This window comes from Rhineura floridana, chromosome 10 (assembly GCF_030035675.1).
Source record: "Rhineura floridana isolate rRhiFlo1 chromosome 10, rRhiFlo1.hap2, whole genome shotgun sequence".
NCBI lineage: Eukaryota > Metazoa > Chordata > Lepidosauria > Squamata > Rhineuridae > Rhineura > Rhineura floridana.
Window position 1 is genome coordinate 80,798,934 of NC_084489.1, and position 13,572 is coordinate 80,812,505.

The following is a 13,572-nucleotide window of genomic DNA, read 5'->3' on the forward strand; positions in this document are numbered from 1 at the left end:
TAACCAGTCTGATCTCATAAAAAACAACACTGCTTAATGCTCATGAAGATGATGTCAGAGCTTGCTTGGCTTGAAACAAAATTATTGGTGAAAACAGATCCTAGCAGCCAGTGACTTTGGCAGTATCTGGGCACATGGTGCTTTGGGGGGGGGGGGCTTTCCAAAGCCAAGAGCGACTTCAAAAAGCAATCAAAGCACTTGCTGTAAGCAAAGCAGATTCTTGAAACATAGTAAAAAAATAGTGCTTTTATTGGCAGGTTTACAAGCAGAATCCATTAGTGTCTAATATCCTGCAGGACAGAACAAAAATAAAAAATAAAACCCAACCCATGTCTTGCTCTGTCTAACACAACTTCCTTCCTTCTGTTCCCTCTTAGTTAAACCCCTGGCAAGCAGCTGCATGTTCCAAGCGGGTATCTCTGCTGTAATACAAGGTCAGAATGTTGCTGACTTAATATTTTGCATTGCAACCTATTTCCTCAGCAAGCAGTAGTATCTTGAGGACCATCTCTACTTCATCACGTGGAGTGTTAACATCATCAATCTCCGTGGAAAAAGAGAGAATTATATATATATATATATAGATATATATAGATATTTATATATATATTTAAGTAAAAAAAATATCAAATATAATAAATTTATGAAAGACCATTCACAACATATACATTAAGTGTTACATTGTTGCTACAGCAGCTATGCGTGATTCCTCCAACCCTCTCTTTCTCTCTCTCTCTTCGTCCTCATTCTCTTATTGTAGAATGCAAGGTCATACATTGCCGTAAGTAAACGCACTAATATATGTAAGACCTTAAAATGAAAGGATGCAGTCAGGTTTTATCTGTGTATAGTTATAAAGTACTTACTGTGTCACAGTCTAGCAGCTTCATAATCACACCACTGCTATAACAGCCCATGACCTTGTGCCCGGGAGCCCATGATCAGTATCCCAATACCCACCCACCCCTGTGCATATATAAATATAAACATTGAGCAAAGTTGAAAAGAGCAGGGTCAAAGGTTATACATCAATAACTCATTGACATACCCTGTTTAAGGGTCGACCTCCTTTCTTATGTCCTTTGCAATGAATGTTTAAAAAGGCTGCTTCAGCTCTTGTGTAGTTACAGCATTACATTCTGTAAACAATAGTTTAAAGTGTCCTGAACAAAATACATTTAAACGATTGACTCTTTGTCTCTGTTGGGTGATAACTGATCATCTAGGTGCTCATCACTTTTGCTAGAGTCAGTCAACCTTAGCTGGAAGTTGTCACTGGTGCCTCGGGTGACACTGTCATAGGAAGGTGGAAAAGATGTGGAGGACAGAGTTTCTGACTTGTTTATTGGCCTTCCATAGTTTTCACTCATCATGAGTGCAATGAGGCCTTCCTTCTCGGGCGCATCATCCTCAAGATGGCAGGCTTTTTGGCGGTACAGGAAAGAGGCCTGCTTGAGAGAGCGTTGCAAAAGATGGCTTCTGTAGGCCCTCTGGATGACAATGGCAGAAACCTCTTCCTGTTTTCGCCTGAGTGTGGTTGTGATCGGTTCATAAGAAATTTTTGAGGGGTTGGCAGCCATGAATTTTTCCTCCATTTGTATTTTAAGGGCATCCATCTCTCCGGATTCTCCCAGCACCCTTTTGGTGAAAGCAAACAAAATATCTAAGCAGTGGATCCTATCCCCACTCACCATGGGGAGGTCCATAGCTATGAGCTTCATCTTATTTGGCTTTGGGATGCGCAAAGGTTCTGATAGAGCATCCGCAAAATCAGAAAGTGCAGCATACTCAATAAACTGAGTGGCTTCTGGGTCAAACTTCTCCCAGATTTCATAAAACATATCAAAGTCATCCTCGCTAAGAGGCTCTGTGCTCTCTTCAGTAGCAACACTGAAGTTCTCTAAAATAATTGCTATGTACATGTTTACCACAATGAGGAAGGATATAATGATATAAGTCACAAAGAAGAGAATCCCCACTGCAGGACTGCCACAGTTTCCCCTTGAGCCATTTGTGTTGATGTGGCTTGGATCACAATAGGGTGGCCCAGTGTTCAGGATGGGACTGAGAAGACCATCCCAACCTGCTGATGTGGTGATTTGGAAGAGGCAGAGCATGCTGTTGGGAAATGTCTGGAAGTTGAACATGTCATCGATCCCATACTCTTGCTTCACGTAGGCAAAGTTGGCCATGCCAAAGATGGCATATATGAACATGACCAGGAAAAGCAGGAGGCCAATATTAAATAACGCGGGGAGGGACATCATTAAGGCAAAAAGAAGAGTTCGGATTCCTTTGGCCCCTCTTATAAGTCTCAGTATCCGACCGATCCGAGCCAAGCGAATGACTCTGAAGAGGGTTGGGGAGAAAAAATATTTCTGGATAATGTCGGAAAGCACAGAGCCTTGGGAAAAGAAAAAAGGGGAGGGAAGGGGGATATCCAGTTAGTGAACCAGCAAAGATTGTGGAGTTCCAAATGAAAACAACAAGTCAGGTTTACAATTTAAGGGCATGCCCCATCCCCGTGGAAGCTCAGTTGAGCATGTGAGCAAGCTCAGTTGAGCTCCTCAGTCCCTCCCTCCCCTTCCTTGGGTGGCTTCAGAGCATCTCATCAAGCTGGCCTTTGGATGCCAGGAGGCCTGTTCATAAACACAAGAAGAGTCCTGCTAGATCAGGTCCATTTCACAAAGCTTCCTGCTTCCCACAGATGTCTCTGGGAAGCTCATAAGCAGGGCATGGAGGCAATAGCCCTCCAGCTGTTCTTCCCCAGTGCCTACTATTCTGAGGTATACTGCCTCTGACCTTGGAGGTAGCATATAGCTATCATGACTAATAGCCATTGGTAGACCTGTTCTTCATGAGGATAGCAACCTGTGGGCCAAAACACTGTGTGGGAAATCAGCAGCTTGATGAGTGTAAGTGAGGTGCATGGTGGGCCTTTCATACCATGAGTTCGGCCAAGAAGAGGTGATGAATTGCTGTACACATGTGCCACAGACACAGTGGAACATTCCAAAGAATGGGGAGGATGCCAAAATGTGGCATGTTGTATCACTGCTACCTTGAAATAGTCCTATGTTGTTGAAAGCAGAGCTTGGAAAAGTTACTTTTTTGAACTACAACTCCCATCAGCCCAATCCAGTGGCCATGCTGGCTGGGGCTGATGGGAGTTGTAGTTCAAAAAATAACTTTTCCAAGCTCTGGTTGAGAGTACAGAGAATGAAAACCTTCCATCCTCATAATTGTGGGGCTGCCCTGAAGCCAATTTGGACTATGTGGCTCTAGAGTCTCCCTCCCCTCCCCCTTTAAACTCCCAATCTCAGAAGTTTAAAAGGGGACTTTGGGGAGACTTACAAAGGGCTTTCCAAGTCTCTCCACAATCCCTCTTTAGGTCCTGATGCTGGAGATTTAAAAGAGGAGTGTGACTTGCAAAGGCCTTAAGATAGCCCACATGCTCTTGTTTGAGTCTTTTTTCTGAATGGCTCAATAAACCATCCTGGAAATATGACTGAAGGGCAGCATAAAAATACCTGTAATAAGTAAATAAGGTAACGACAAGGGGTGGATGTGGTTTGGGGAAAATGGCCTCGTGGGCCAAACTGGACCCCCTGGCAGGCCAAGATTGCCCCACAGGCCGGAGTTTCCCCACCCCTGATCTATACAAAACCACTGCTCCAAACTGTCTACTTCTTGGGGTTTGACTTACCCACAATTGATAGAATCACGACAACAAAATCAAATATATTCCATCCATTGGTGAAATAGTAGTGCCTTAAAGCCACCAATTTTAACATACACTCTGCTGTGAAGATGGCAACAAAGCTCATGTTGATTTTATAAAGAATGTTCACTTTTTCTGGACTCTGGTCATCTGTTTCCACCATCATAGTGATCATGTTTAGGCAGATGAGGAGCATAATGCAAACATCGAAGGCTTGATTCAAGACAACATCAAAGATGAAGCCTTGATACTTGTTCTGGAAGACATTTGAGAGATGAGGTCAGTAGCAGATCAAAGCAGACAAGTCAGACAGTACCATATATTTGGGTCTGAAATAGGGATGGGTGGAAAACTGGAATCTGAACAAGTTCGGCATGCTCGCTCTGGGTGTGGAGCAAGCATGCTTGCCATGAACTCAGCAGCTTTTCCACAGCACTAGATTTGCTACCCTCCCCATGCCGCCAAGCACACTTCCCTGCCTGGGCCCACTCCTACCTCACTGATGGGGACCTGGGATCTAGGTGAGCTCAGAGGAGCTGTGGCCAATGCTCTTTCCTTTCAGCTGGGGGTGGGAAAAGGGAAGCAACAGAACCCACCAGCCACATGGAATCAGTGAGAAATGGGGTCAATGTATTGTTGTCAGGTCCAATGTGAGGAAAAGGAAAAGCCATGTGAGATGTTGCTAGTATCACTAGACCTTTTTTGGACATCTCCCCAAGGCATCATGCAAGATCAGGCAATAACCTCATGAGGTCAGCCCAGTTCCGATGTTCTTGCAAGATTACCTGTGCCCTGATTCTAAGTTCAGTACAGGTTCAGTACAGGATTATCTGCCAGCAGCCCAGCAAAGGAAGAACAGCATCATAGTTCTGTTTTTGTTTTTTGTGACAGTGTGCCCCTTCCTAAACCCTTTCCATTCAGTTCAATGGCAAAACTCCAATTTATTTTAATAGAGCGCAACTGCAGCCACACTCACATACTATTTTTCTTTTAATAATTGGCACTATAAACCACCCTGGAAATATGACAGAATGGCAGCATAAAAATACTTGCAATAAACAAATAAGACAACTGCAATGAAGAAGATTCTGATGGACGTTATCTTTTGGCAGGGAGCAATTGGCATCTACTAAAAAAATTCACAGAATGCCTCACTCACCAGTGGCCGTGGGATGGGTTTCTGGGGTTTCTTGGATCCCAGTTTTTTCATGGCATTGTAGTATTTTTTCTGTTCTTCGGTCATAAATATGTCTTGTCCACCTAAGTACAGGGAGATAAACTTAACATTAATTTTGACGGGAAAAATTACTGCTTGAATTACTGATGTTCCCCATGTCTCTTTATTCCTTACCCTCTGTTTCTAGCAGAATTTAGTAAGTTATTGAATTATTATATGGTATAATTATATCTAATTATACCTTAGTAAGAGCAAAACCTGTACATAGGTATCCTGGAGAATGTTTAGTGATAATCATCATTGTTTTTTAGACAGCGATCCTATCCAATCTCAGCAGCTCTCTGTAGCTGAAGAAGTGCTGGATGTCTTATATTTTATCCCTCAGCAGGTAACTATGAAATTCCACAAGGATGATCACAAAAGGATTTAGTCTGTGACAGAATCACACTTTCTAGAGCAATAAAGGAACTGGACCACAGCTAGCCTTCAAAATGCAAACTTCTCCAAAGGTTGCAATGCAGTTCTCCAACCAAAACAGGTGTACAAAACATGTACATGAGGGGGAAATGTAAAAATGCATATATTCGTGAAAATAACATCCAAAAATGCATTGTATCAGGGGATATTACTTCTCCAAAGTGTGTATATTAGGCTAAATTGCACACAAAATATGCACACCTATCTCTACTAAGAAGCAGGACGCTAAAATGCTCATGAGGACTTTCAGAAAAGATTGCAAACATGCAGAAACATGGAGAATTTAATTTAGGCTTGGAAAACTGAGAAATTGACAGATTCTTCCATTCCTGCTAAGGAGGCACTAATATGGGTTTTTGTGCCAGCCTTTTCCAGAAGTAGATTTGGAATCAATCAGAACTCACAATGATGGCTTTGAGTGTGTATTGGTCCCAGGATTTCCATCTACTAGAGTAGACACAGAATTTTGATTTTAATTTTAAGAGTATTTGATTGGAAGAGTTATATGCAATTAGATGTGTGCTTGATTGCATTTTTGCCATACTTTCATTATTATAAAGTTTTTAGCAATGCAAGTACTAATATAATCATTTTTCTTTTGTTTGTTTTGGTCATGGAGAAAACCTCAGGAGTTACTGCACTGACTATGGGTTGTATTCAGTAAAGTCCTACTCAGAGCAGACCCACTGAAATTACTGAACCTAGGTTAGTCATGTCTGTTAATTGAAATGGGTGGTATTCCATGCTAGTCCTACTCAGAGTAGACCCACAGAGGTTAATAGACATGACTTAGGTTCATTAATTTCAATGGATCTACTGAGTATGACTTTATTTATTTATTTATTTATTAAATTTCTATACCGCCCCATAGCCGAAGCTCTCTGGGCGGTTCACAACAGGATAAAACATCAATATACAATTAAAACCACATATAGAATTCAAAAACACACAGGAATACTAAATATTAAAATACTAATATACTAAAATACTAAAATTATTAAATGTAAAAGTACGAAGATGTGATAATGTTACATGATTAAAATGCCTGAGAGTAGTGGAAGGTTTTAACCTGGTGCCGAAAATATAACAACGTTGGTGCCAGGCGTACTTCAAGGGGGAGATCGTTCCATAGTTCGGGGGCCACCACTGAGAAGGCCCTTTTTCTTGTTGCTACCCTCCGAGCTTCTCTCATAGTAGGCGCCCGGAGGAGGGCCTTCGATGTTGAACACAACCCAATGGGTCTACTCTGTGTCTGACCAGCATTGAATTCCACCCTTCGCCTTTTCCCCTTCAAAGTATTTTGTTGGAGAGTAGGTGCGTTACACAACATATTGAACAACGAATTACACAAAAGCAGACTATAGGGAGGGACCAGAGCTCAGTGGTAGGCAGACCACATGCCTTGCGTGCAGAAGGCTCCAGGTTCAATCCATGGCATCTCCAGTTAGAATGATTAGGTAGCAGGTCATGGAGAAAAAACACTTTCTGCTTGAGATTCTGAAGACGTCTGGCTGAACAGAGTGGACCATTATGAACTGGACAGGCAAATACTTTGGCCTTGTGTAAAGCAGCTTCCTTTGTACCTCTTTATGGCACTTTGGAATTAACTGAATCACAAAAAAATGAAAAGCCCACCCATTCACTGCACCAGCCATTCCCATGCCCTCTTGCAGTTTTGTCTTTCAGGCAGAGGTCTGTCCCATCACTTCATACCTGATGGAAGATTATTCATTCATTCATTCAGTTGATTTATATCCTGCCCTTCCTCCCAGTAGGAGCCCAGGGTGGCATTCAGGACAGACAAAAGAAAGTGCTTCTTCAGGCAGCACATAGGTATACTATGGAATTTGCTCCCACAAGAGGCAGTGATGGCTACCAACTTGGAAGGCTTTGAAAGATGATTAGACGAGTTCAAGGGGGAATAAAGCTATTGATGGCTACTAGCCATGATAGCTATGGTTTGTCTCCATAGTCGGAGGCAGCATGCTTCCAAATACCAGTCGGTGGAAACTGCAGGATGGGAGAGTGCTTTTTGCATTCAGGTCCTGCTTGCAGGCTTCCCAAGGGCAACTGGTTGGCCACTGTGAGAACAGGTTGCTGGACTAGATGGACCACTGGCCTGATCCAGTGGGCTCTTCTTATGTTCTTATGATGATGCTTCAACCTGGAGATGTCAGGGATTCAACCTGGGACCTTCTGCATACCAAGTCTATGGTCCACCAGTACCCGGCTAAGATCCCTCCCCATAGCTGGCAGCCACATAGCAAATAAAGTAATACTTATCTTTTTCTTTTGCTGATTGAAATTATCAATGATGACACCAATGAAGAGATTCAGAGTAAAGAAAGAGCCAAAGATGATAAAGATCACAAAGTAGAGATACATGTATAAGTTATATTCCCAAATAGGCTGCTCCTCGCGCTGCAAAAGCAACATGGAAAAAGCAAGAGAGGTTGATGAAAATCCATGGTCATCCTAAACTAAAAACAGGATGCAAATTAACATCTTCTAACATGTACATAGTTCTACAACATTCAGCTCAGAGAATTACTTTGGCTCCTAGGTGGATGCCAAGGTTCCACCCACTATATACCCCACAACATTTGAAAATAGTTACATTAGTTTTTATTCAGATAAGACAATATTATTAATTAATGTAATTAATTAATCACTACCTCCTGTGTCTCACGGTGATGTACAATAAAAGCAGCTAAAAACAGCAATTTGTTTAAAAATACAAAATACAAAATAGACATGACAGACACCCATTTATTTATCTGGGAAAGACTATCAGAACAAAAATGTCTTCAGTAGTTTCTGAAATGTGCATATAGTGGGCGCATGTCATCTCAACAGGAATGCTGTTCCACAGAAACAGGGGCAGTCACACTGAAGGCCCTGCTCTGAGTTACTGTGAGGTGGGCTTCTGAGATCTTTGGAATTTGCAGGAGGAGTTCTCCTGTAGGCCACAGTGACCTACAGGGTATATAGGGGATATGGCGGTCTCTCAAGCAACCTGGTCCTGAGCTGTACCAGGCCTTATATGTTAGTACAAAAATCCAGAACTTGGCCCAGTAGCAGATTGGCAGCCAGTACAAATCCAGCAAACAAGGCGTTATAAGCTGGTGGTAATTTACCATTGTTGATCATTATGAAGTTGAGAGAGTAGTCCTCTGTCCAGATGGAGATTGGCAGGGGGCAGGGCCAGTGGGCACAATTTTCCTCCTCCTCCATATGATGATTGTACACGTTTGTGTAAACTGAGTCTTAGTTACCTTAACTTGACTGCTATTCCTTTCAATGGGGCTAAATGCATGAATACATCTAATGTGCCTATTAAAAAGAAATAACAGCCAAACTGTCCAAATTTCAAGGCTCACTACTGTATTTTTGGAAGATCTTTTTATCCAGTATCAGGGGAAGTATTTCTACTTGCCAAATAAAGCACAATTAACTAGCAAACTAAGTAATACACATCATCCAACATTTTTGCATAAGGAGAAAAGTGTCAAAATTACGCAAACATGTGAACAAAAGTGAGAATGGGCATAATCCACTGGAAAACTCTCCCACACAAACCTCTTTGATGAGCACCAATTTGCTTCTGAGAAGCTCCCATTCAGTACAATGGAGTTTGCTCACGAGAATGTCTGAGTCACTTCAGGTTTTTTGTGCGGCTCCCATTTACTTTAATGCGGCTTTTGCAGGAGAACTTCCCAGTGGATTGCAATCATTATTGGTGAGCGGGAGAAATTGGCTCAAAAGTCATAAAGGGGGGAAATTGAAATAATTCACAACTTTAGACAAAAGCCCTTGATCTAAGCAGCCTACCTCTCGTGAATCCACCGCAGCATACATAATTTCCATCCAGCCCTTAAAAGTTGCCTAGGAAAAAGAAAAGCAATGCATGTAATTAGGAGAATCATAATATGCATTTGTGCTAATGGCTACTTTATAGCTTTATTTGCAATATTATGTGGGGGAAATATTTTTCCATGTTAATACAACAATATAAAACACCCCATGAATTTTGGCTTGGTTAAGGGAACAGAGTTAACTATTGAGAAGCTTGTCTTCTCTTATAGGGGATGCTTGTGAATGATTTAAAACAAGCTCTTAACAGATATTGGCTTGGATCCTAAGACAGGTTGCCTTAAGGAGGTTAACAGAAGGAAAGTTGGCCATCCTTCTCTCTCCTCCCCACTGAACAGCAGCGGCTCATGAAAGGGTGGGGTGTGGGATGGTGGACATGTTGTGCTTGTTGGGACAGGGTGAGGTGGTGAGGTTGGGTGATTCAGGGGGCACCACCACCACCAACTTGGAACACCCTGGACTTTGCCACTGCTTGGTCCTGCTCCATCCTCGTTCCAGTGAGTGGAGTGCCACTGCTAGTGGGAGGACACTATTGTTTCCACTTGCCTTGCATGCCACTGCTGCCACGGAAGCTGTGACCACTGAAAAGCCTCTCTAGAGGCTTGGGGGAGGGCCCTCCCAAGTGGGATGGGATCCATTGGGCTGCTGGGTGGGGAGGAGGGTGCCAGAAGTTTTCCTTCCACACACTTCTTTAAGTTGGTTTCTCTTAGGATTCAAACCTGATTTTGAATGATTCTCCCTTCCCCTAGCAGCCCCACAGATCCCATCCCACATTATCTGGGAGATCCCTCGACCCTCCAGAACAGCTTCTTTTCAGGTTCAAGGAGCTGCAGAAGGGGAGGGGCACTGACAGTAAAATGTCCTTCTGTGAATTTGCTTATGTTAACTTATTTTAGGATCCAAGCCTTTGTTTTTCAAAGAAAAAAATAGCTTAATGCTGGAATTTGACCGTTTATTTATAAATGTATATGCTGTTTAATAGAATCATAAATCTCTAAGCAGATTGACATCATATATAACGGGGGGGGGGATGAACATAAATTCATGAATGGCAAATTATGCACGTATGAAATCTATTCCAAATAGAGATTTCTCAGATGGTTGCTTGGGTTGGTCTCTACCCATAAGATGCATTCTTGGAAAAAATCAAAACAATTCCAGGAATTGTTTGGAAGGAGAGAAAAATAACCCATTCCGCATTTAAACGATTTACTCATTTAGATTTCTGTTTCTTTGTAGTCCACTCAATCTGAACGGTTTCAAGACTAAACTACATATGACACAACAGACCTGTGATCAAATCTCCTGACATTTTTTTTCTTTGCCTAAAAGCAGCCAAGGTGTGTGTGTGTGCATGCATGTGCTGGGGGGGGGGAGACTTGGGGCATGGGGAGGGAAAGCAGTTTAAACCTAATAGTGATTCACACCCCAATGGTTCCATGGGACGAGGAATGTGCAGGAAGGTAAAAAATCCTTCCAGTGTTGTGGTCCTGATCCAATGCGCCTTCCCTTCCCTGTAGCTCCTTCTTGGCAAAGAAGAAGATATCAGGAGATCCAACCACTGATAATCCCTCATCATATCTATACCTATTTTGCCAAAGTGAGGGGGGAGGTAGTTTGTGTTAACTTTGAAATGTATTACAAATTGTATTGTTTTTATCGTTTATTGTTTTATTGATGTATTATTGATGTTTTATTGGTGTATTTTTATATTGGTGCTCTTTTGTAAGCCGCCTTGAGGGCCTTTTGGCTGGAAGGTGGGGTAGAAATATTAAAATCAAATCAATCTCTAGTTTGATCCTGAGAACAGTCCTCCCCTCCTATCAGTGCTTTTCTGTCTGTGAAAAAAGAAGAGGTGCCAGTACTCGATATCAGTATCTTGATCAGAGCTTGGAAAAGTTACTTTTTTGAACTACCATGCTGGCTGGGGCTGATGGGAGTTGTAGTTCAAAAAAGTAACTTTTCCAAGCTCTGATCTTGATAAAAGTGCCATGGGTGCCAGCGCAAAGTGGTTGCCATGGGCAGCAAAAGAAGAGGTGCCGGTACTTCAGACACACACACACACACAAGCTCTGCGGATATTTAATACGATGGATGTACTGTGGATGTACGATGGATGCCGAAGCTCTGCTCACGGCCAGAGTTCGATTCCTCCAAATCTCTGGTAAAAGGGGTCGAGGTCCACTCAGCCTTCCATCCATCCATGGTCGGTAACATGAGTACCCGGCATACGCTGGGGGGTAAAGAAAGGCCGGGGAAGGAACTGGCAATCCTACCCCATATATACGGTCTGCCTAAGAGTCGGAAACGACTCACACTGTAAGTGCGGGGACACCTTTACCTTTACTGTGATGGAGCCAATTCATTCCAGTTTTGTTCCCATCCTTCTTCCTGCTGTGTTCTACATGGACAACACTCAGACTGGGCCGGGGGAGGAAGCTGATAGGCAGGGCCATCCCCCTGGACTGGTTGTCAGTAAAGGAGGCAGAGCAGATGAGGGCAGACTGAGGGCGGCAGACTGAGGTGGGAGGGGCAGTGCCCCATACACCCTAATGGATCAGCCTCCACTGGTAAAACACGAACGCGCATTTTGGAACTGACACCTGGAAAATGGACGGACACATTCATAATGTTAAGGGTGTCCGCGAGGGATGGGCAAGGGGGCACTCGTGTCCCCCCCCCGAATTCTAAATGCAATAGTGGGTGGAGTGGGTTAACAGTGACCTGCAGGCCTTGCCTCCTCCCCACAAAATATTTCTGCAGACACCCTTGGATGGCTGAGAGGCCTGAGAAGATGTAGCAGCCTGTTTCACTGAAACAAATGATGACTTAATCCTGTATATCGATCCTTTTGCCGGTGGTTCGATAGTGGCTTCCCAACATTTCTCTAATCCTGCGGATGGCAGTCTGAACCTGTTACAGTCCCGTTCCACTTAACAGCCGATTCTCCTGCCCAAAGAGGTTAGGACAGGAAGAAAGAGGCTACGCTTGGCCTGTGGCACACTCTCCAAATTGCTCTCATCTTTCCTTCCCTCTCCCCCTCCCGTTGGCGAAGCAATCTTCTATCTCTGCATGACATTTGCATCTGGGGGTATTATTTGGGCAAGATTCCAGCCAGAGTATAAATGGGGCATTTAGAACTGAAAATGAAAAACCTGACCAGCGCTGAACTTTGTTGCTGCACCTCGTGAGCTGATTCGGATGGTGATAAGATATTGTTGGATGGCTGTGTGGTCAATTACAGAGCTGTTTCGTTGCCCCCACCCCCCACTCCTGAGTAGCCTAGCAGTAAAATAATCCAAAGCCCAGTTGGGTGCCTGGAATCCTTCACAAGACACTTCTGCAAGGAGGCATTGATATCAGGAAGGGCAGGAAAAACAAGGCTGGGAGGGGAAGAAAATTAAGGGGGAATTAGTAACCACTTATAGACCAGATCTGGAGGTGGTAAGATCTTCACTGGAGTGTTGCGTGATATTGTCCTGCCTGGAAGAGATCCAGCTAAAATAACGTCTACTACTGAAATCAGTTGGGGGTGGGATGAGATTAAACTGCTGATAAATTCATTTTGGGGCAAGCTTACATCTGATGATTAGGCCACTGCTTTGATGGGAAGAGCGGCGCACACACTTGAGGCTTAGAACCAGCTAGACTGTGGCTAACTGTGAATGAAAATAAAATAAAACCAGATAAGCAACTGAGGAAGACAGTGATCTCAAGTCTGTGCTTGAAGGTGGTAAAGCTATGCTTTGGCCAAGGAGAACAACAGGCCTGATATAGGAGTGGGCAGGCCTAAATCACCCGGCAGCGCTGGCTGTTGCACCTCCCTTTCCCTGCCTGCGTACAAACAAAACCTTTTGTGTACTGTGCATAACATTGTCATCACTGACACATGAGCTACCTAAGGTGGCCACAAGACCTTAGATCTGAGCAATCCAGGTACCGACACTGAGCAGACGTGACTCTGATGGAACTAGCTCAGTTCTTGGGAAAGTTTACCTTAAATGCTAATAAAAGACGAGATGGAACCGTAAGGAACGATGTCTGGCCCAGTGCCCTGGGACATAGTTTCTTAGTGTGGTCTGCTCTCTCGCCTAAGGGAAGGGCTGCAGCTCCATGGTGGAGCACCAGCTTTCATGCATGAGGTCACAGAGTCAACCTTCAGTAGCTTCGTTAAAGCAGTAGTGAGGAATCTAATGCAGGTGAGGGCCCACAGGCTGAATGTGGCCCTCTGGGCGTCTCTGTCTGGCCTTCAGCACTCTCTCCAGACCACACCTCCTCTCCCCAGGCCACATTTTGCCAGCCTTGCTTGGTGCTCTCCTCAAAT

General features: G+C 43.6%; 1 protein-coding gene across 2 annotated transcripts in view; it reads right to left on the reverse strand.

Moving 5' to 3' along the window:
- Positions 1 to 976: 976 nt before the first annotated feature.
- Positions 977 to 13,572, reverse strand: part of LOC133365310 (sodium channel protein type 5 subunit alpha-like) — a 351,981-nt gene continuing 339,385 nt past the window's right edge. For both annotated transcript variants that reach the window (XM_061587000.1, XM_061586999.1), the window contains 5 exons: positions 9,207 to 9,260; positions 7,655 to 7,796; positions 4,881 to 4,981; positions 3,707 to 3,977; positions 977 to 2,404 (listed from right to left, as the gene is read on the reverse strand). In XM_061587000.1, coding sequence (XP_061442984.1) covers positions 1,179 to 2,404; positions 3,707 to 3,977; positions 4,881 to 4,981; positions 7,655 to 7,796; positions 9,207 to 9,260 — 1,794 coding nt within the window. In that variant the 3' untranslated portion in view covers positions 977 to 1,178. The remainder of the gene's footprint in view (positions 2,405 to 3,706; positions 3,978 to 4,880; positions 4,982 to 7,654; positions 7,797 to 9,206; positions 9,261 to 13,572) is intronic.